This window comes from Zalophus californianus, chromosome 11, assembly GCF_009762305.2.
Source record: "Zalophus californianus isolate mZalCal1 chromosome 11, mZalCal1.pri.v2, whole genome shotgun sequence".
NCBI lineage: Eukaryota > Metazoa > Chordata > Mammalia > Carnivora > Otariidae > Zalophus > Zalophus californianus.
The window spans coordinates 16,592,155-16,614,761 of record NC_045605.1 but is presented as its reverse complement, the minus strand read 5'-3'; the positions used below and the strand labels follow the sequence as shown (position 1 = coordinate 16,614,761).

The 22,607-nt window shown below is 38.4% G+C and overlaps 1 protein-coding gene across 6 annotated transcripts in view; it reads right to left on the bottom strand.

Annotated features, from left to right (window-relative positions):
* The window catches only part of ARHGEF12 (Rho guanine nucleotide exchange factor 12), a 144,226-nt gene that overhangs the window by 32,033 nt on the left and 89,586 nt on the right, over positions 1-22,607 (bottom strand). For 3 of the 6 annotated variants that reach the window (XM_027581580.2, XM_027581582.2, XM_027581585.2), the window contains 14 exons: positions 21,884-21,961; positions 21,572-21,691; positions 19,833-19,973; positions 15,210-15,284; positions 12,844-12,936; positions 10,905-11,015; positions 10,527-10,625; positions 4,901-4,943; positions 4,490-4,595; positions 3,943-4,080; positions 3,441-3,473; positions 2,996-3,110; positions 2,191-2,296; positions 595-807 (listed from right to left, as the gene is read on the bottom strand). In XM_027581580.2, the coding sequence (XP_027437381.1) occupies positions 595-807; positions 2,191-2,296; positions 2,996-3,110; positions 3,441-3,473; positions 3,943-4,080; positions 4,490-4,595; positions 4,901-4,943; positions 10,527-10,625; positions 10,905-11,015; positions 12,844-12,936; positions 15,210-15,284; positions 19,833-19,973; positions 21,572-21,691; positions 21,884-21,961 (1,471 nt within the window). The remainder of the gene's footprint in view (positions 1-594; positions 808-2,190; positions 2,297-2,995; positions 3,111-3,440; positions 3,474-3,942; positions 4,081-4,489; positions 4,596-4,900; positions 4,944-10,526; positions 10,626-10,904; positions 11,016-12,843; positions 12,937-15,209; positions 15,285-19,832; positions 19,974-21,571; positions 21,692-21,883; positions 21,962-22,607) is intronic. The other 3 variants (XM_027581581.2, XM_027581583.2, XM_027581584.2) reach the window with 2 other exon arrangements.

Genomic DNA, 22,607 nt, shown 5'->3' with positions numbered 1-22,607 from the left:
CACTAAGCCTTCTCTCTCTGCTAATAACCTTGCCCTTAACACGCACTCTCTGCCTCTCATCTCTGCTCTCCTTCTCAAAACTTTGTCCTATTAGTTCTATACAGTTTATCACCTGCGTCTTCAACCTCTTCCTCTCAATGGGCTTCCCTAAGTATTAGAAAAAAAAAAAAACTCTAGTAACTCAGATTTTTTAAGAAGTCTTTTCAGACCCCCCCCACATCTGCCTCTAACTACTGACTAAGTCCTCAACACTCCTTTTCTCTTCCATTACTGGATCTGGCACAATTTGAATTTTTATTTATGTGACTATCTCCCCATGAGACTTAGCTGTGCAAGGCAAGAATCTCCGTATAATTATCGTGTGCTAACATCTGATACAAAGCTAATGCATGACAGAGAGCTCAGTCAATATTTCTGAGCAGAGGAAAACTCAAAATTATCATTCAGCATGGATTTATCACTGGTTATAGAACATTAAAATGTTAAATTAAATTGGGATTTTTGATTAGAATAATATGTCACTTTGTTTGTTACTTAGTGTGATTGTTGTAAAATCTTGATACTTAGTTAAGTTGCACTACAACATTAGCTCACCTGTATCATTCTCTTTCCCTCCTTCCTGGGAAGGAGTGGCCCCGGACGCCACAGAGGACGTGGAATTGGCTGGCAGGTATCCGACATCTGTTCCTTCACCTGCTAGCCCACTCTGGCGCAACTTAGCAGGGTCCTGAGGCTCAGGACTTACAGAAGAGGGTGTGGATAAGTGCTTTGGGTGGCGCTGTTTCTGCAGCTCCATGGCTCTGCCAACTGAACAGAAAGCAAGGGTTAACAATTTGTGTTGCAAAAAAGCTTAAAAAGAAAAAAAAAAGATGATATAAAGGATCTAAAAAAAAGTCTGGAACGTGGTGGGCCCTAGGAAAATATGGATTATTGCAGAGCGAGGGATAGGTAGGAAGAAATGGAAGAAAGGAAGGAGAGAGAAAGAGAGAGAGCAAAAGAAAGGATGGAAAGAAAAGAAAGGGAAGAGGAAGAGAGAGGGAGGGAAAGAAAGAGAGGCAGGCAGGGGGAGGTGGAGGAGCGCTGGAGAGAAGAGAGGAGAAGGCGGAAGATGATGGGGAGAGACAGGAGATGAGAGCAATGGTGGGGGTGGGAATGCTGGGAGGCAGAGACACACAGAACTGCACCCACTTGTAAGAGTGAGGATGAAGCCTGTTAGCTCTGTGAGCTCGTGGCAAGCCCCCCAGCCCCCTCCCCAAGACCTGCAGATTCATCAGCACAACGTGCCTCGGAGGCTACGGAGATTGCTCGCAGCCTGCTCACTAGCCCTGTTCACGTTGGGAACCACAAGAGGTGAAACACACTCACGTCGTCATTGCCCACATTGCCGCACACCCTCATGCGGCTCTGGACATCCCTCATCCTAAAATTCTTCCTTCCCTCATTCCTAAATCCTTCTTCTACATGCCTTGGAACTCATGGTCAGAATCTGTGAGATACTCCATTCTCCTCAACCTCTTCTCTAAGAATTTCCTTCATCTTCTCAATGTTTCTTAACAAGGGGCACTACCGGTATCCAACTGAGAATTCCTCATGGTGCAGAACATCCATGTCACTGTACCACGATACCACCCTCACTCCAACCTGGCCAGTATTTTCAAATGTGGTCCTGCCCAGTCGAAGACCACAATGTGACCTGACGTCCCTCCCTGAGGTACCACCCTCCCTAATTCTCCCCAGATCAGTGGGCTGATCGCTCTCCATTAGGCCTGATGGTGGAGGGAGGTCAGGAAATAAAGCACAATGGAGAGGCCGAGAAATTGCAGAAGTATGGAGAGCGAGTAATATGTATATAGAAAGATGAAATAAAGAATGGTGGAGAAATCCGTACACGTTTTGTTTTTTTAATTTAACAAATAGAAGTTGAGTGCAAACAAAATCAGATTAGGTAAGTCAATTATGTTATGGACAACTGCTAGGATGCTGCCATTCAAGAAGATGTTTAAGATAATTATAGAGCCCACATGGGGGTAGTTAGTTCAGAAATAACCTTGAATGCAAACAAGGCACACTGGAAGCTCAGTGGGATCATTTCAAGAACACCTTTCTCCAGCAATTCATTCTAGCTAACTGAGCCTCCGAAGGGAAGACAGCAGGGGCTGGTGAGAACGCCGCTTTTCCAACCTAACATACTTGCACTGTTGTCATGACGGCTTGGTCTCCTTGGGGGTCCCAGGATGCTGGGGAATCCTCTGCGCTTCCCTTTTTCTTCGCCTTCTCGATCTTTCTTCATACTCTGCTAGAGTTGAGGGGCAATCAGAGAGGTAAAAGATACATAACAGAGTAGATTTCTTTTGTGGCTTTCAAACACACAAATGCAATTCTAATGGGCAGCTGGAAGAACCGGTTAAACGGGAGTGAAGGACACTCACACACAGCGCTTGGTAGAGGCCGGCACGTGGTACCACATACACATCAAACTCAAGATGTCTTTTCAACCCCTCTAGAGCTGGCAATTTTGGAAAACCAAGAGGTAGTTTTATAACACATCTACTGAGAGCTTGTTCCAAGCAGTTCATTCATCCGTTGAATGAGTACTTAATAAGCTCTTAATGTGTGAGGGCATTGTGCTAAAAGCTGGGGACACGATTAAAGGGGCCCTTGCCCTCACAGAGCTCCACAGCCTCACAAAAAGTAAAGGGATACATCTGTAATGACAAACTGTGACAGGTGCCATACAAGGAGAGGCGAAGGCCATGACAGGGTTAGGACGGCACTCTGTATAAAGTGCCATCTGCGTTCTTCACACTGTCTCACCATTACTTCACCTGCCTGAATTTCCCGCTAGATTTCTGAGTTTCTTGAGAACAGGGGCCATATCGCACACCTATCAGCATGCCTAGCGCTAGCCCGCAGAAACAGTAAGGACTAAGAAGGAAAGCACCGTAGCCCGTGTCAAGAAGCACAGAGACCTGAACACATTATTATCCAGTCTCACCTTGATTTTTGGAAGGAATCCAATCCGACCCCGCTTGTGCTCCAAATTTCGAGGTTCTTTCACTTTTACCCCCAAGTGCTTCATGTACATAAGGATAACATACTGCATTGTTGAACTAGAGGAAAAGCATGAAGTCAAATAAGAATTCTGAGAAGGGAGGGTGGACAGAATAAAGCTATCGAATGGCTTTAAAAACCCCAATGCTGGAATCCTTAGAATTCATTCATCAAGTAAAAACTAAGGAGGTATCTGTTCATTGCAAATACAAAAGGATTCTACTCAAGACACTAGAATATTAGTCAAATAAAATCGAGGCCACCAGAGGGAGATAGTCTGAATTCTGAAGTTAAAAGAAAGAAATCCTAATTTCGGACCAACAGGAGAAAAGATTGTTTGTTTTTTTTTCCATAAAATTCTAGGGGGGAAAAAAACCCAGTTACATTACCTCTTATCTTCTTCTACAGCCTGAGCAGTCATCCTAAAAATAAAAATATTTCAAAATTAAATAAGTTGCTATTAGATACCCGAAGCAAAAGAATAGCACCGGATGCTTTAGGCCACCCTCAATCTCTGTCACCTGGCATAAAATACCAGAACTCAAACCACCCAAGGGACCACAGGCTTTTCTCATTCATGTCATCAACTGTCAATGTTCTCTGGCCTGAAATAGTTTCAAAGCCTATGAACTGAAACCACTGAAAGTGCTCAACCTGTTTCTGATCAGTTAGAAATTTTATAGTTACTCATTTTACCAACAATACACAGAAAAAGAAAAACAAGAACTTTTCTAAAACATCAGCAAAAATTAAAAATTAAAACATTAAAACCCCCATACATAGCTCCACATACACAATCTGACACCCCTTCTAAATTTGCTCAAAGTGTGGTTTAAGCATAATGAGCATCTCAGGAGAGAGGGCATGTCCACATATACTTCTGTTACTTACAACACTTCTTCAATTTTGGCAACGATCTGTTCCGCACATGCCCGTTCCTTCTCCAAAGTTACCCGGTCCTTGTCTCGCTCTGCGTCGAGTTTAGTAAGTTCACTTTCAGCCAAGGTCAGCCCCATGCTACGCTTCTGCCTAAAGGGAACAGAACAAACTTCCTAAGGTAGCCTAGAGAAGAACGATCTCTCTCTGGAGATGCTTCATCAGAGTTTCCATAGCTAGCAAGGGCAAAATGTCACAGTTTTCTATTTTGGGGCCCCTGTCACCTAGGACACCAGAGAAAAAGAATTCTAGAGGCGATCACTCAACAGAACACGCATCCTGAGGGAGCACACTTAGCCTAGCAGAGCAGTGAGCTCAAATCCTGAAAGCCTATGGAATGGGGAGTAGGGACTCAGCACCACACCAACTCTTTGACTCCAGGTGTCCATTTATGTTTTAATCACAGTGATAAAGACTACATGCTAGGCGTGTAACCTTTTCCTACCCAAAAAAAGGTTAATTCAGAATGACCATATCAGCTTATATCACCCACCAAGCTTACCGAAAATCTTCCAAGTGCCTCTGGACTTCTGGGTGGACTCTTTCCTGCATAGTTTGGATATAGTGGCGGTGCAAATCCTCGGGTATAAGCTCAGGTCTTCTTTTTTCTGCATAAAGAAAAGGCAAGGAGTTATGTGATTTAAAGGTATATTCTGTGCATTACAACTGGCAACATATTGATGCCATTTGGTGCGAACTTGAAGTAGGACAAAGAGAAGGTCTTCAATGCATTTTATGTATTTTACCTCATAATGCAGATTTCATATACTATCCTTTAAATGTATTACAGATTCTCTTTCTGTTGTGATTCAGACGCCCTACTGGTCACATGACCGATAAAACGTTTAGAGATGAGCTGAGCTACAACTCAACAGAGATGTAATTCTCCAGGATCCTGACGCTCCACACTTACCTAGATCTACTGATATTTCATCAGGCACAGAAACTTTCAGGTGCTGAAACAAAAACGCAAACAAAAAGTCAAACACCACTAAGGACTTTCCAAGATGTATATATAAGTACTTGTATAAAGTGAAGAGATGCAACTTGGATAGCTATTTTTACAATCACATTCAGGTATAAACTCACTTATCCCATCCAAATGTCACAGCTCTGGAAGGTCCCACTGTTTAAACTTGAAAATAAGCCCTTTCCCCAAGGATCATGCTATACGGGAAATATCTATAGTCACTGGTTAATATACTCAGTTATACATCATTTGAATCAATACAGCTAAAACCTAAACTGTGTGTATGTTTTATGAAAACCTTGGTCATCTATAACCATGACTTTTTTTTTTGCTGCATTTGAGACTACTGACCACATATTGCCAGTAATTTCCTACGTAAAGTTAACCCTCATAACATTCACACCCCAATGAGGAGGTACTGGATGTCAATGTTGAGGCTTTGGAATATTAAATTACCAATAACCATCTGTAGTTTTTACTGTTGAGCCAACTAAGGTAACTGAGTCATAATTAACTTCTACTTAGCTAGGATTTTCCCCATAATAACTGTAGTTTCTGGTCCCATTACCACATAGCTGTGTTTTCTTTCTCATCAATCTGGGAAATCACTTAGAGAAAAAACTAATTTTGCATCTAGAGAAATAATCTTAACCTTTTTGTGCCTACTTTGTATTGTATACCTACTTAAGTCATCTACTTCCAGAATTTAAACAATTCTTATTAGATCTAAAGCTTTATATTAGAAAATAAGTCATTGCTGAAAATTATGAAATCTCTAATATTTGTCTGAAGAACAGTGAAATAGATGTCAAAGCTTTCTCTTTAACTGATGTTGCCACACAGTAGCTCAAATCAAGTGTCCTAGAAGTATTGCTAGCACAAATGCAAAAAAGGATTTATATGCTCGTTTCTGTATTTATAGGAAATAAATATCACCTGTGGTATAAAAGAATAATTAGCAAATAAATCTATCAGGGTTCTTACACTTTAATGTTGATAAATTTAATACAGATCATGAGCAGCAAAATAAAGATCTGACTTAGCTTAGAGCTCTTAAGAAATGTGAAATTAACTCCTGGGGATTTATCTGAGTAAATGAAAACACTAATTCTAAAAGATATCTGCACCCCTATGTTTATTGCAGCATTATTTACAATAGCCAAGATACAGAAGCAACCTAAGTGTCCATCGATAGATGAATGAATATAAAGAAGATGTGGTAGATACACATAATGGAATATTACTCGGCCATAAAAAACAATGACATCTAGCCATTCACAACAACATGGATGGACCAAGTGGGTATTACGCTAAGGAAAATGGTCCAGCCAGAGAAGACAAATACCATATGATTTCACTTATATGTGGAATCTAAAAACTAAAAGCAATGAAGCAATGCGCAAACAAAAAAAAGAACAAAAATGGATTCATCAATACAGAGTAGACTGATGGCTGCTAGAGGGTTAAATGGGGCGGAAGATATGTGAAATGCGTGGTGGGGATTAAGAGGTACAAACGTGCAATTACAAAATAAATAAGTCACAAAGTACAACATCCATTCGTGATAAAAACCCTCCACAAGGTAGGTCTAGAGGGAACATACCTCAACGTAATAGAGGCCATATTTGAAAAACCCACAGCTAACATGTGACTCAATGGGGAAAAACTGAGAGCTTTCCCCCTAAGGTCGAGAACAAGACAAGGATGTCCACTCTCACCACTTCTATTCAACATAGCACTGCAGTCCTAGCCACAGCAAGCAGACAACAAAAAGAAATAAGGGCATCCAGATTGGTAAGGAAGAAGTAAAACTTTCACTATTTGCAGATGACATGATACACTACATACAGAAAACCCAAAGACGCCACCAAAAACTGCTAGAACTAATAACGAATTCAGTGAAGTCTCAGGACACAAAATCAATGTATTTGTATCGTATACCTACTTAAGTCATCTACTTAATGTGTTGCATTTCCATACGCTAATAATGAAACAGCAGAAAGAGAAATTAAGAAAACAATTCCATTTACAATTGCACCACAAATAATAAGCTACCTAGGAATAAACCTAACCAAAGAGGTGAAAGACCTGTACTCTGAAAACTAATAAAAGAAACTGAAGATGATATAAAGAAATGGAAAGGCATTCCACGTTCAAAGATTAGAACAAATATTGTTAAAATGTCTATATTACCCAAAGCAAAGTACACATTCAACGCAATCCCAATCAAAACACCAACAGCATATTTCACAGAACTAGAACAAACCAATCCTAAAATTTGTATGGAAACACAAAAGACCCTGAATAGCCAAAGCAATCTTGAAAAAGAAAGGCAAAGCTGGCGGCATCACAATTCCGGACTTCAAGTTATATTACAAAGCTGTAGTGATCAGAATAATACGGTACCGACACAAAAACAGACACACAGATCAATGGAACAGAACAGAAAATCCAAAAATAAATCCACAACTATATGGTCAACCAATTTTTGACAAAGCAGGAAGAATATCCAATGGGAAAAGGACTCTTCAATAAATGGTATTGAGAAAACCAGATAGCAGCATGCAAAAGGATGAAACTGGACCGCTTTCTTACACCAAACACAAAAATTCAAACCATTTTAAAGATCTAAATGTGAGACCTGAAGCCATGAAAATACTGTAAGAGAACATAAGCAGTAACTTCTTTGACATTGGCTGTAGCAACCTTTTTCTAGATACGTTTCTGGAGGCAAGGGAAACAAAAGCAAAAATAAACTACTAGGACTACAACAAAATAAAAAGCTTCTGCACATCGAAGGAAAGGACAAAACTTAAAGGCAACCTATGGAATGGGAGAAGATATTTGCAAATGACATATCTGATAAAGAGTTAGTATCCAAAATATGAAAGAACTTAAAAAACTCAACACCCAAAAAACAAATAATCTAATTTGAAAATGGGTAGAAGACATGAACAGACATTTCTCCAAAGAAGACATACAGATGGCCAACAAACACATGAAAAGAAGCTCATCATCACTTACCATCAAGGAAATGCAAATCAAAACCACAATGAGATATCACCTCACACCTGTCAGAATGGCTAAAATCAACAACACAAGAAACAAAAGGTGTTGGCAAGGATGTGAAGAAAAAGGAACCCTCGTGCACTGTTGGTGGGAATGCAAACTGAGCAGCCACTCTGGAAAACAGTATGGAAGTTCCTTAAAAAGTTAAAAATAGAACTACCCTACAATCCAGCAGTCGCACTACTGGGTATTTACCCAAAGAATACAAAAACACTCATTCAAAGGCATACATGCACCCCTATTTTTATAGCAGCATTATGTAAATAGCCAAAATATGGAAGCAGCCCAAGTGTCCACTGATTGATGAATGGATAAAGAAGATGGTGCCGAGGGCGCCTGGGTGGCTCAGTCGTTAAGCGTCTGCCTTCGGCTCAGGTCATGGTCCCAGGGTCCTGGGATCGAGCCCCACATCAGGCTCCCTGTTCGGCAGGACGCCTGCTTCTCCCTCTCCCACTCCCCCTGCTTGTGTTCCTGCTCTCACTGTGTCTCTCTCTGTCAAATGAATAAATAAAATCTTAAAAAAAAAAAAAAAAAGATGGTGCCTAGACAGACAATGGAAGTTATTCAGCCATAAAAAAGAATGAAATCTTGCCATTTACAATGACATGGATGAAGCTAGAGAGTATAATGCTAAGTCAGTCAGAGAAAGACAAATACCATATGATTTCACTCATAAAACAAATAAGCAAAGGGAAAAAAAGAGAGAGAGACAAAGCAAGAAACAGACTCTTAATTAAAGAGAACAAACTGAGGGTTACCAGAGGGAGTGGGGTGGGCGTTGGGTTAAATAGGAGATGGGGATGGGATTAAGGAGGGCACTTCAGGTGATGAACACTGGGTGATATACAGAATTGCTGAATCACTATACTGTATACTTGAAACTAATATAATACCATATATTAATGAACTGGAATTAAAAGCTTAAAAGAAAAACAAGTCATGGGGATAAGAAGTATAGCACAGGAAATACAGTCAATTATACTGTAATAACTTTGTATAGTGACAGATGATAACTACACTTTTCATGGTGAGCATTATATAATGTACGTAATTGTTGAATTACTATGTTGTACACCTGAAATTAATATGATACCGAATGTCAACGGTACTTCAATTTTAAAGAAAGGAATATAAAATTCAAATATATTTCAATATACTCTCATTTTTTCATGGAAGTAAATTATCTTAACAAGTATAATATGTAATATTTTAAACAATGGCAGTATTAGCAGAACCCTAATGAATTCACTCAATAGTCTGTACCATGATCTATTCAGTGTTGGAGAAATAGCAACAAACAAACAGAGCAAAAATATCTGCCCTCAGGGGAGCTGTACACTCCAGAAGAGCAGGGACAGAGACAAAACAAATAAATAAAATAAAAGTTCTATGGACAAAAATAACACAGGAAAGGTGACAGAAAGGGAAGGGGGTAAAATCTCAGGTAGGCTGGTCAGGGATGGCCTCCCTGAGAAGGTAAGTGTATCCCACCACGTGGAAGTGTGTAGGCAACTGTGTAACAAAAATGGGGCAAGAACTGGAGGAAGGAGTGGAGCCAAAATGTTTCTGTGTCTGTCTGTTTTAAGTAAACTCACAATGTTTGCATGCTCATGTGAACCATTCAGCAGAAAACAAAAAGTTGGTGATGCTGGAGGGAAGGATGACAACTGGCCGGATCCCACTGCTCAGCAGGCAGAAGGAAATACAAGGCGAACAGGGAAGAGCAGGTCTTGGAGAAAAGAAGGCAAGCTCTCTGTGGCCTCAGGACAAAGGCCAGAGCGTAGAGGATGGTGAAGGTAGGGGACATATGTGGTAGAAGTTCTTCTGCAGATACTTCAAATTTCTCACAGAAACTGCAAGGTCCTCCACTAAGAAAGGACAGGAGATGAAGCGATGAGGTTTCGGGAGAGGGAAAGTGGGCAACAGTCATCAAAGAGCAGTGAAACCGTGGAAGGCCCGGGGAGCAGCAGCACGATTACCCAGGAAGCATTAAGGGTTGTGACTTACCCTATGGAAAGGCTAAGAATAATAACACTCATTAGTTTAAAAACCTTATAAAGATTTCTACTGGTAAAATAAAACACTATTATCATTTATGTAAGATCTGTCCTACCATCTTTCCTACCACAAGTTAAACTTGTGCCTCTGAACTTCAAAGAGGCCAACCAGAGTTCATTATGCAAGTACTATCCTTTGGATCCTAATACATATGTATGCATATCATTTGTGTTCTCTTTTGCACTCTCTTAATTATGCACACAGATAAACCCCAATATATATATGTACCCCCTAACACCTACTGTGAGAATTCATAGCCTACAACTCATTTAGAAACGATAAAAGTAATGGTCAAGAGTAATCAGTAACTGAGATACACTATAAACTTCAGAAAGTCCAAAATAATAAAGCCCAAAACTACAGGGGAAGGAAGCCTGGAAGTAGGAGTCCAATAACTCAACGTACTACAGCAAAGATTATATAATATGAATTGGTAACTTACTGCAGATCGATCCAGGAAGAACTGATGAAACTCAAGGAAGACACGACGAGTCTCCTTGGAATTGGTCTGCTTATACAGGTCTGAATAGAGATAACAAAGCTGTAGCAGAGGAAGAAATGGAAAAGAGAGAAAAAGGGAGAAATCATGAAAAATGTCATCTGCTAGATCTTCCCCAAGAGGAAAGTTTCCAACAAGTAGGCCACTATGAGCAATGTCATCATTACCGTGCAACCAAGTTTTTAAAAAAATAATTTCTTTTTAACTATCTTACGTATCTATCCTGGTATGTTTAGAAACTCATCTTGCAGAAGTGAAAGGTTTTATGGTGTAGGAATCAGTGTAAGAACTCTGAGCTGGCTGAATAGTCAAACACGTTACCAGCGTCGCAGGGTCAAACTGTGAGACAACGTGGTGTAAGAAAACAGCCAGGTGGGCAGGGCGAGATTTCAGCAGTTCAATGCTCTGGAAACAGCTGCACTGCCCGTTGATCTAGAAGAGGAAGTACCAACACATCAAGAACTCCACCACACAGGTGCAAAATACAAGGTAAGCTCAGTTAAACACAACTATCCAAATTTCACTTTGACCTACCCTAAAAAAGTTCAAGATTTTAAAAATTCCACTGGAATGTATTAGCATACAGGCTTATGGAATCTCTTCCCCTGAAAATTAATAACCTCATAGAAACAGGTTGGAAGAAAGACTACCTTAGGAGAACACAAGTTTAGAAAATGATGATTGAGGAGCTCAGATGTCTACGTATCAGGATGCAAAAAAGAGCATTAACAACACTTCTAAAAACGAAATGGGAGGCGTTCTGCCTATTAATAAAATAGACGTCTTTCTTTTCTTTTGAGCTAATGCAGAAATGGTGGTATGAAAATGGAGATGTATAATTTTAAGCAAGATGACTCTGAGAAGAACTCTATGCGCCCTAACTACACCAAGCACAGGAAACTACTAGTTAAACCTAAAGTAACCTCGAATCACAATTTCCATTTAATTTCTCACATCTCTAAATAAATTAGAGAAGAAAGTTAATCTAAACAAATAGTACCAATTCTTCACAATCTCTCTCAGAAAATATAAGAAGAGGGAACATTTCTCAAAGTCATTTTAAGAGGCCAGCATTAGGGGCACCTGGGCGGTTCAGTTGGTTAAGTGTCTGACTCTTGATTTCAGCTCAAGTCATGATCTCAGGGTCGTGGGATCGAGCCCAGCGTCAGGCCCCGTGCCCGGGGGGTGTGGTGGAGGGGGAGTCTGCTTTCTCTCCCTCTTCCTGTGCCCCTCCCCCTGCTCTCTCTCTTTCTAAATAAATAAATGAAATCTTAAAAAAAAAAAAAGGGCCAGCATTACCCAAATATCAAAAACAAAGACAGTATAAAAAAAGAAAATGACAAACCAATATCCCCCTTAAAAACCGATGTAAAAATCATCAGCAAAGTAATAGCAAATTGAATCCAACAATTTACACAAAGGAAGATACGTGATGACCAACTGTGGTTTATCCCAGGAATGCAAAGCTGGTTCAACATGATATTATCAATCAAGGTAATTTACCATGTTAAGAGACCAAGTTAAAATAAAAACAAAAAACCCACATGATCATCTCAATCACTCCACAAAGTTCAACAGCCATTCATGATGAAAATTCTCAGCAACCAGAAATAGAAGTAAACTTCCATAACCTAATAAAAAGTACCTACAAAATACCTATCACTAACATCTTACTTAATGATGAAAGACTAAATATCTTTCTCTCCAAGGTCAGAAATAAGGCAAGAATGTCCTGTCTCACCACTCCAATTCAATCTCACAGTGGAAGTCCTAACCAGCGCAATAAAGAACAAGAAATAAAAGATAAACAGATTGGAAACAAATAAGTAAACAAGGAAATAAATACGGTTGTCTATGTAGAAAATCCCAAAAAGTTATTTTAAAAAGCCTGTAGAATGAATGAGTTTATTAGCAAGACCGTGGGGAACAAGGACAGGAATTGAGCCAGTCGTATTCCTATACACCATCAATAAACAAATGGAATTTTAAATCAAAAGAATATATATTTACAATTACACCCCCCTCTCCCAAAATGAAGTATTTAAGTGTAAATCAAGCACTCCTTATCACCTTTAAAAGCGAAGTCATTTCTACTGGTCAAAGTTAAAATAAAAATCCAAACAATTAAACAATTAATCTTGGTTCTAAGACACGGCCTTAAATCTTGGAGAATTTCAATCTCCAAAAAGCATTCATTTTCACAAAAAATCAAACATGTTGAAGAATTAATAATGTGTGTTCTAGGAAAAAATGTCATCACCTGTTCATGTTCAGTACCGAAATCATCATCCTCTGCTCCAATAATATGAGGTGCTATACGGGGAGAGGGACTCCCGATGAGTGACTGAATATCCTAGAGAAAAGGAACAGAAAAATTATCTGTTGGTCAAATCAGAGAAAGAATGAAGCCAAATCATCAAAAAGAAATGGTTCACTAAACTGATTCCTTTTTGCTTTTCTTTAAGTGCTTTATTTTCAAAGAAGCGATTCTCAAATTTTCAAGGCAATGAATCACTTTAGCAAAGAAAACCACAACAGTATCGACTGTTTCTTGGAGAGAAAAAAAAAAAAACAAAAAACATTTCCTCTGGAAATAATTAACACCTTTTGCTCACTACACTCTTGGATATCTGATTCTAATCACTCTGTGTGTACTCCATTCATTTCATATAAACCTTGTCACAGGCAGAAAGTTGGCTTACGTAAATAATTACAATTCTAAAGAGACAGAGTAAGAAAAGTGAATGAAGACCACAGGACAAAGGAAAAATGAGAGGAGAAATAAGACGAGGTGAGGAGAGAGGTGCACACAAAGACTTCTATTAACATCGCATAATTGAAAGCTATGCCTGAACCCTGTTGCTTCATTTTCATTTTCATAAGTGCATAATACAGGGTTTTTCAAACCCTGGCACTGTTGACATTTGGGGCTGGATAATTCTTTGTTGTGGGGGCTGTCCTGTGCATTGTACGATGCTGAGCAGCATCCTGGGCCTCTACCCACCCACTACATGCCAGCAGCAATCTCCCAGTCATGACAATCAAAAATGTTTCCATACACTGCCAAATGTTTCCTGAGGGACAAAATCACTCCTGGTTGAAAATCGCTGGCATAATGCAACAAAATTTTCAAGTAATCACACAAAATTAAAATCATTCTGTATAGAAACAAAGAACCAAAACTGCAAACATAAATTGTAGGTTGGCAGAGCTCCCTCCCATGCAAATAATAGCTCATCCATTTGTCAGCTCACTTACAAAGTTGGATTTAGCATGAAAAAGGCAGTGTAAGGGCATTAATGTATAATGTAAAAAATATGGGATGGTTGAAGATCACAAATACTAAAATCTAAGGCCATGCAGTATGAAGAGAAATACAAATTTGGGAGGATCTAGGGAAAGAATGAGTTCGGCTCAAACCTGACAGCAGCTGAACATGCAAGATGTGGGGCTGAGCAAGGAGAGCAGGGCTATCCTGATTTGGGGGCCGTGTGTATAGGAGTCCTAGCCGAAGCTATGCACATGGACCCAGTTATAAACAAAATACTCTGTAGCTGTTGTCTCCCCTCCTTAGGTGGGATGCCGATCTCTGTATCTGCCCCTTCTGAACTCCACTCTGCCTTTCTTACTGCTTGTTTTTCTGAACGCCAAGGCTGTAGTCATTTTTTTAAAATATGGTAAAACAAGAGAAATGTGTTTAGAGTGGTTGTCAGACAACTTCAGATTTTATAGCTGTTTCAGTGTCTCTGATTTTTCAATAGTCCTTATGTTGCTAATAATTGATGGGTCACACTATGCTGTTAAATCTTTTACTATAAAACTTGATACAAATCTAATTAAAAAACAAAATCAGGATGCTAAAAAGTATTCACCTAAGAATATGCAAAATCCAGCAATTCTACTTCTGAATAAATACCCAAAAGAACTAAAAGAAAGAACCTAAACGGGTATTTGTATTTCCATGGTCATAGTGACATTATTCACAATAGCCAAAAGGTGGAGACAACCCAAGTGTTCACTGACAGATGAGAGGATAAGCAAAATGTGGTCTATACATACAATGGCTTATTATTCAGCCTTAAAAAGGAAGGAAATTCTGACACATGCTATGACACGGGTGAACCTTGAGGACATGATGCTAAGTGACATAAGCCAGTCCCAAAAAGGCAAACTCATATGATGCTTCTCATATAAAGTCCCCAAAGTAGTCAAATTCAGAGGAAAATGGTGGTTGCCCAGTGCTGAGGATAGTGGGGAGGCAGTGTCGAATGGGTACTGAGTTTGAGCTGGAGAAGAGGAAAAAGTTCTAGAGACAGATACAGTGATGGCTGTATAAAAGTGACAATACAACTTAATGACAATGAACTGTACACTTAAAACTTATTAAAATGGTAAATTTTATGTTATGTGTATTTTACTACAATAAGCAAAATAACATTAAACCACCTAATAATGTCAACCGACCACCATGGAGTAGCTCTCCATTTATCAAATCTTTATTAGTAACTTTAAACTTTTTCTCTCCCAACCTGCACCCCCACCCCCAATCCACACATATCAGATGTGTCTGTCTCTATAGAAGGAAAGCTAAAGAAAGCACGGCCATGTCGTGGATTTCATACTCACAGTGTCCTGAGTCACTTCACTTTTCTCTGGGTTTTCCTCTAGATAAATCCTCTCTTTCAGGGCACTCTTGGGACTCTAAAAAAAAAAAAGACATTCAGTTCATTTCAACAGGCTCACCAAAAAAGGGATAAGGAAAAATAGGGTGAAAAAACAAGGTTCTAAATTTCACATTTGTATTTGACACCACTAAATATGTTTAATATAATACCTGGCTCTACTATTTGTCTTCCTGACTTTGACAAGACACTTATTCTCAGCTGTTTTAGTTTTATGTTGATAAACAGCATCACACTAAGAGAACAGATGTACTTTGTGAACTCCAGGCCTACGGGCTAATTTCTACCAAGTAACCCTAACTAGATGTATTACATACCTCAAACTCATTATGTTAAAGTCAAACTCTGTCTTCATCCACCTCTTCTAACTCCCCTGCCCCCAACTCTTCTTTCTATGCAAGGTAAAAGCATTCTGGCCTCTTTATATGAATAAAATTAAGCTTCTGTCTATGTTTCTGTGAGTATCATGTGAAAGTGATTTGTGGGTGCTTATAAAATTTGCACGGTATGTTTGGGATGTCCTAATATAAACCAGAAACAATATGATGTGCAGAACTTCAATTCTGGATGATGAGGAACACCCCAAAGCAAGGGAGCCATTCTTCAGAGCAGCTGAAAATGAGGTACAAGAGATTTTTGTGTGAATGCCAAAAGGGAAGATGCGTGCTATTTATACATATATCAAGATAGCATAAGATTAACATAACAATAAAAAATTTAAAGAGAGAAAAAAAAAAGATAGCACAAGATAAAGACAACAGTAGCTTCCAATATAAACCCTGCCTTGGAGAAATGGAGGACTTTGGGTATTGGGCAAGAGATATAAAAGAAGAAGCTAGAATAATCTTGTCACACCAAAAAGTAAGAAAGTTACCAAAGTTACTGCGATGTCATGTTAAAAAATACTGAAGACAACTCGAGGGAGCTCCCACTGCCCAGAAAAGGGACAGTTTCAGCAACAACAAAAAGTAATGACTGCTATGGACTAAAACACAATAAACAAATATGTTAAAGTCTACGAATTCAAAATATTACGCATATGCATGTGTACACCTCCCCCATTAGTGACCATTAGATTTTGTTAGGGTACAGACTCCTCTGGAAAAACATATATAGAGGGATACGAATCAAGTATTCATCCTGCATTTCCTGTATAAGCTGTATTTTACGGTAACCTAAAAGCTAGTAAGAGAAGATTCTTCTTTGTAAAATAATTCCACTAGTAAATACAGAAGGAATGACAAAATTATAATACCATCCTTTTGAAACCACTAATTAAATAATGGATACAGGCATTTTGATCATCAATGACTGGTAAGAACATTACATAAAAGCTTAGTGGAAAAGTTGATTATGAAGGAACCATGCTGACATCATCTGAACACCTTAAACAAACCTACAGTCACAGAAAGACAACCAGACATTCACCTCCTGATGTGATGTAACAGGATGAACACAGTCCCACCCATGAATTGTTCTTGCCAAACAACAGCTCCTAATCTGATCAAGACTCTAGATCTCACTAATAGCTTTCAGGAAATATACAGAGATGAACACATTAAACACCACCATGAAAATACAATTAAAAATGTGAGTTTGTTTTACTAGGCATATTACCCAGTTTCTGTCACAAAAAAATAGCAAGGAAAAAAAAAGAGGAGGTAACAAATTAAGACTTATGAACCAAAGGCTGAAGACTTTGACTAGATCCGGACTCAGATAAACCAACTGCAGAAAGATGATTATGAGACAATTAGGGTAATCAAATTGTATATTAAGAAATTTAATTTTATGATAATGTTATTATGGCTGTATTTCTGAAAAAGTCTTTTCTCTTAAAGACACAGATTAATGAAATAATGTCTTGGATTTACTTGAAAATACTTCAGTATTTGGAGGGTGTGAAGAATGGGGGGCACAGACAAAACAAATCCGAGTACTTGTTGATGACTTTCTGAGGCTGGGTGATCAGGTACACAGAAGGGATTGTTATGTTAGTCTCTATTTTTGAATAGGTTTAAAATTTTTCCATAATAAGCTTTTAAAAACATCAGCCACAAATTCACAAAAATCAGAGAGGCAGATGCTCTAGATTTTAAATGATGATTTGTGATGAACCTGCTTCTGTTGAGAGGACTGGGTGTGTGGGTATTCTTCAAAGCCTTCTCTGAGGTGAGCATAAGCAGGGAGCTTTACAATAATAATGATATCACAAACATTACAAGAAGATCATTTTATAAAAGTAAGCAGAAAATGGGAAAAAAAATTAAAGGCACTGATTGAAAAGACAGGAAGACTGGTTCCTACTGTCTTAATACAAATGTGGAAATCCATAAGCTAAAAGCAGCACATCTTTAGCTTCAAATAGACGCTTGTGGGAATTAAACTAGTTTGTTATGAGTTCAGTGAATATGCTAGTCTGTACTGTATCATCTCTCCCCCGGATTTCTACAACATCAGTTTATTATTTACCTGGCTTCGGTTTCCTCTACATAAAATGGTGATACTACTTCTTTGATATCATTGGGAGAATTTAAAAGAGTATCTGTATGGCATTAGGCGCAACTGCTGACACAGAGGAGGTAGTCGGTAATGTTAACTATTTATTAGCCATTCAGCGCACATTTGTTAAGGGCCTATTAAGCCAAGTAGTCCTCTGTCCTTACAGATCTCCCTGTCTCTTTATTCTAATTCATTTCCACACTGACATGTTTCTGATTGTGCTTCTCCTCTGCAAGCAAGATAAAGCCCAAACTCTCATTCATTCTGTTGTTCATTCAAATACTTATTAAACACCTACATCTCAAACAGTCTCAAGTCACTGGAATGCCTATTTCTACACTTGCCAATTCATTCTGTGTTTCATAAAGTTATATTTCTAAGCCACACATTTTATTGTAACATTCCTCTAAATACAAGATAAAATTCAAATTTTTCTTTCGTACCATTTGTTGTGAATTCCTAACTGTAGGATCTGCTAGGCTTTGGAGACATAAAGTCAAATAAGACTGTCCCTGTCCTCTTAAGAAACTGTCTAATGGTAGAGACACAAAAACAGAGAGAAGTAGCACTAAGTCTAAAAGGAGAATGCAAGAAGGATTGCTAAACACAGTACTGCTAGAACAACGTGAAGCCTTTTACAACTTGAACTCAAGCCTTTGTTTCTAAGAGAAACTTTAGCCATTCCATCCATAACCATAATATAGCAATAAAATTTTCACCGGTCTCCCAAAATGTTATGCATTTCTATTCCTCAGTACCTTTGTTTATATTTAGAGTACCGGTACTTTAGAGCTACATGTAAGCAGATCACCTATTATCTGGCTAAGTTAGCAAATTAGTTAACTCCCTTTGGCCGGTTTTTTCTTTTGTAAAATTCTGTTAACAATAGTACTACTTCATAAGGTTGTTTTGAGAATTAACTAAAATAAGGAATGTAAAACACTCATTACAGCATATGGCATATATGCCCAATAAATGTTTTCTTCTTGAGATAAAACTGAAATTTCTCATTAAAACCTTGAGCCCATCTAATCATAAGACTGCTAGCATTATCTTTCCAAAAAAAAAACAAAATCCTCAAATTTTCCTTGAATGAAGTTCTGATTCATTGGGCCTAAGCCTCAAAAGGTGGCCTGAATGATGGCTTTAACCAGTGGCTTTCAAATTTTTTTTACCATGACCTTCAATAAGAAATTTTACATTGTCAATAGCATGCAAACACACACATGCATGTATATGTGTGCCTAACAAAAGTCACAAGAAGTAGCACTTACCTTACCTGCATTTTGCAAAAAACATTATTTCCTATTCTATTCTTTTCTTTAATGCTAGTCCCAACCCACTAAATTGATTCCACAATCCACAGTTTCAAAACACTGGTTTAGACTATTTTCCTCATCACTTTTTTAAAGAGGGTGATCTATTTTTAAGTCATTATTCCTATCACCGCATACTACTTACAAAGGATTGTTAAGCAAGCAACAGTGAACTTAGCTGGTAAGTATTCATTATGACTATGGTGGTACATCATAATCAACTTGAAATGTTTTCTTATGATCTTCCTAACAAATAATCCATCTTCATCTGGCAATGTGGGGGTTAATCAAGAAAGTGTTACTAAACAAGGGCTATTAACTCAAGTCTATCTAACAGGACTAAGGCTTTTCCTCTTTGTAATGGCAAAGTGCCCCATGATTCAAGACTGAGTCACTCTGACCACAAATGGAATATTAACATGCTCTTAAAGATATCAACAGTTGGCCTCCTGGTTCAGTAAAAAAACACTAGCATTATTAACTTCTCAACCCGCAAACAAGAGGCCTGCTGGGAAATTCCACCTCCTCAAAAGAAACATTTGGCAACGTGTGTCTAAGGGAAAAAGTGACCTCTGGAATGAAAAGCTCAGACAACAGTGTCCAGAATTTCTGCTCATCAAAATGCTATCTTAAAGGTGGTGGTGATAAAAAGTAAATAATAAGAGAACGCCTCTAATTCACGTAACTTAAAATCAAATATGGAGAGGAGCTGTAAAGAAGAAAACAAGATCAAGACGTGGAACACTTACATCTGCGCTGTCACTACTGGGCCGAGAAGCATCTCCACTGCTAGAGTCAGTTCTGCCTAGCCCGTCACCAGGATCGGCTTCCACCTCACTGACTGTCAGGGGGTCACCTAAAGACTTGGAGGATGTAACGACAGCTCCATCCTAAAACGGATTAGACACATGCACACACACCAACACAATAAAAAAAAATCATTACTGACTGCATAAAGAAACAGACTCGCACTGTCATCTAAATGGAGACTGGTAAAAGTTGGCCGGCTTGATGTGATCAAGAATGCTCAAACCTCTAAAAATTTAAAGCATAAATAACTACTAATTCTGTGGTTCTAAAATGGCATGATCTTAGAGAGAGGGAAAGTGATATTTTAGCAAGGAGAAAAAAAGTTCAAACTTCTGAATAGAGCAAAAAGATAAAATAGTTGGTTAAATTACATAATTCATATTTCCTGCCCATTACAGTAAAGATTATTATACTATAACTTCTGGTTAACTGCTTCCCAACACTTTAGAATTTCAATAAATTTCCAATTCTGGGACACAATGCTATAATATAATATAGGCTTTTAGACCAGGAACCACGTTTTTATTGTTTGAACAGAATAAGAATGTCATCTTTGCTCAGTAATTAAAACAACATAAAACTGTCAACATTACTGAGGCATAATACTCAAAATCTCATATAGCTAATGGGATTGAAAGTAATGAAAAAAGCTAAATACTGTGTGAAAGTACACTGACAGGAAGTCAGGAGACCGTACAGCTGTGTGACCCTGGCTAAATCATTTAACCTGGTTAGGCCCTAATTTCCTCAACCACATGATTTTTTTGACTTTAAAACGAGCAGATGAGGATACATGATCTCAAAGAATCCTTTGAGTTCTATGAAACTGGGGCTTTCACTCACAGAGTCAGGAAGCATAATAAATCAAGAGCTTTTAGTCATTTCGAATGGTACAGGAATATGTCCATTTTGCTCTAAGATGAGATATTAAGGAGCTTCTCATATCCCAGACCTGAATATTCTTGAGTAGAAATGTGGTTGAACATTGTTTCTAATGAGACTACCATCTCCATAACTTATACCTGTGTAACAAGTTCTGTGTAAATCTAGTTTAAAATTTCAGTAAAAAATACAGTTGTTAAGAATATGAAAGTGCTCTGAACTCATCAGACTGGGTTGAAATTCCAGTTCCACTGCTTTTAAGCTACATGACCTGAGACAGATTATTTAATCTCTCTGAGTTTCTCTAAGTGCATATGTAAAATGGGGGCAAAGAATAGTAGTATCCAATCTCAGGGGGTTGCAGTGACGATTGGCAAGAAAACACTTGTCTCTGTATTTAGCATAATGCCTGTCATTTTACAAAATCTTATGTTCCTACTTAAAAACATAACTGCCATTCTCTTTCAAAATGGGAGAATGGGAGAATGAGCCTCGAAATGTAAACATATGTATCTAAATACATTTTAGTAGTTTGTCACAACAAAGCAAGGGCACTCAATTCTTTTTAAAATTATTATGGAACAAAGAAACATGATACCACGAGCAAGCAAAGAATCAGAAGCCCACATTTCTTTTAGCTAATCATTATTTCTGTAACATGCTACACAGGACATCCTCTTGACCTATGCTAGAAAAAATAACTTTTTAAAAAAGGCAACTGCAACATTCTCTAACACATTCCCAGAAGAAAAATCTCCTGCAAAAAGTTGGGTAGCACTTTTAATAGTGATGCTACCTGAGCAGAGCCTGTGGCTTTGGATAGCTGCTCTTGCAGCTGAGGAATGTGTTTCTTGGCCTCTTGGATCTCTTTTAGCAATCTTTGGGCAGGTGTTCGGTTGTAATCTTCCTGCAATAACTGAAAAGTTATAAAAATATTTTGAGAATTAATTACTTATGTCAAGAAAATATAGAAAAAGTCCATTCTTAATAAAATAGCGGATGGCATTGATTACAATACTGCTTGACTGTGATCACAACAAATACCAACTCAACTAGGCCCACTCACATTTTCACTGGCCTGTAAACTGCCCCGTTTCTAATTTAGTACCTGCAGCCGTTCCTGTTCTTTCTGTAACATTTTTCTCAGAATTTCTACTTTCTGGTTATGAACCACATTGTTTTCCTCCTAGAAAAGAGATAAAAAAAGACCAACAACAACAAACAACCAACGAATACAGGGCAAGTGAAACTAAAATAAATAGCGGTTATAGAGAAAGGCTGTGAGACACGACACTCAAAGTCGGAAGGTTATAGGGAAATTCAGCCCTTCTATTTCACTTTTACTAAGCTCGATTCAAGAAAACGTTAAATATTGATATTAGCTGGGGGAATGAAGTCACCTTAAGTACAAGAATAATATCTTACACTTTCCGCCTTTGGATCTGTACTGTTGATCCCCACGCATGACTCAACTTCCCAGTACTTCCTGCCTGAAATACTCAGCTCCCTAACTCCTCTCCACCATCTCTTCTTAGAAGTTTCACAACCTTGTAATATTTGATCTAATTAGCCTTCCTCAAATCCTGCTACAGTCACATCACTCTCTGACCCCCCGCCCCCAAATTTTAATGGATTCTTACTGCCTCTCGAGTTACACATAAATGAGCCTGTAGTTGTGATTTTTCAAAATAAATAGTCCTACCGTTTTCAAGCCTCATCTCCCACTACTTAAATCCTTAACAGGCACCAGCCAAACAAAAGTCCTGGAACTTCCCCCAAATACTTGGTGCTTTCTTGGCTCTTTCGCTGTATTTATTCTACTTCTTTTACCT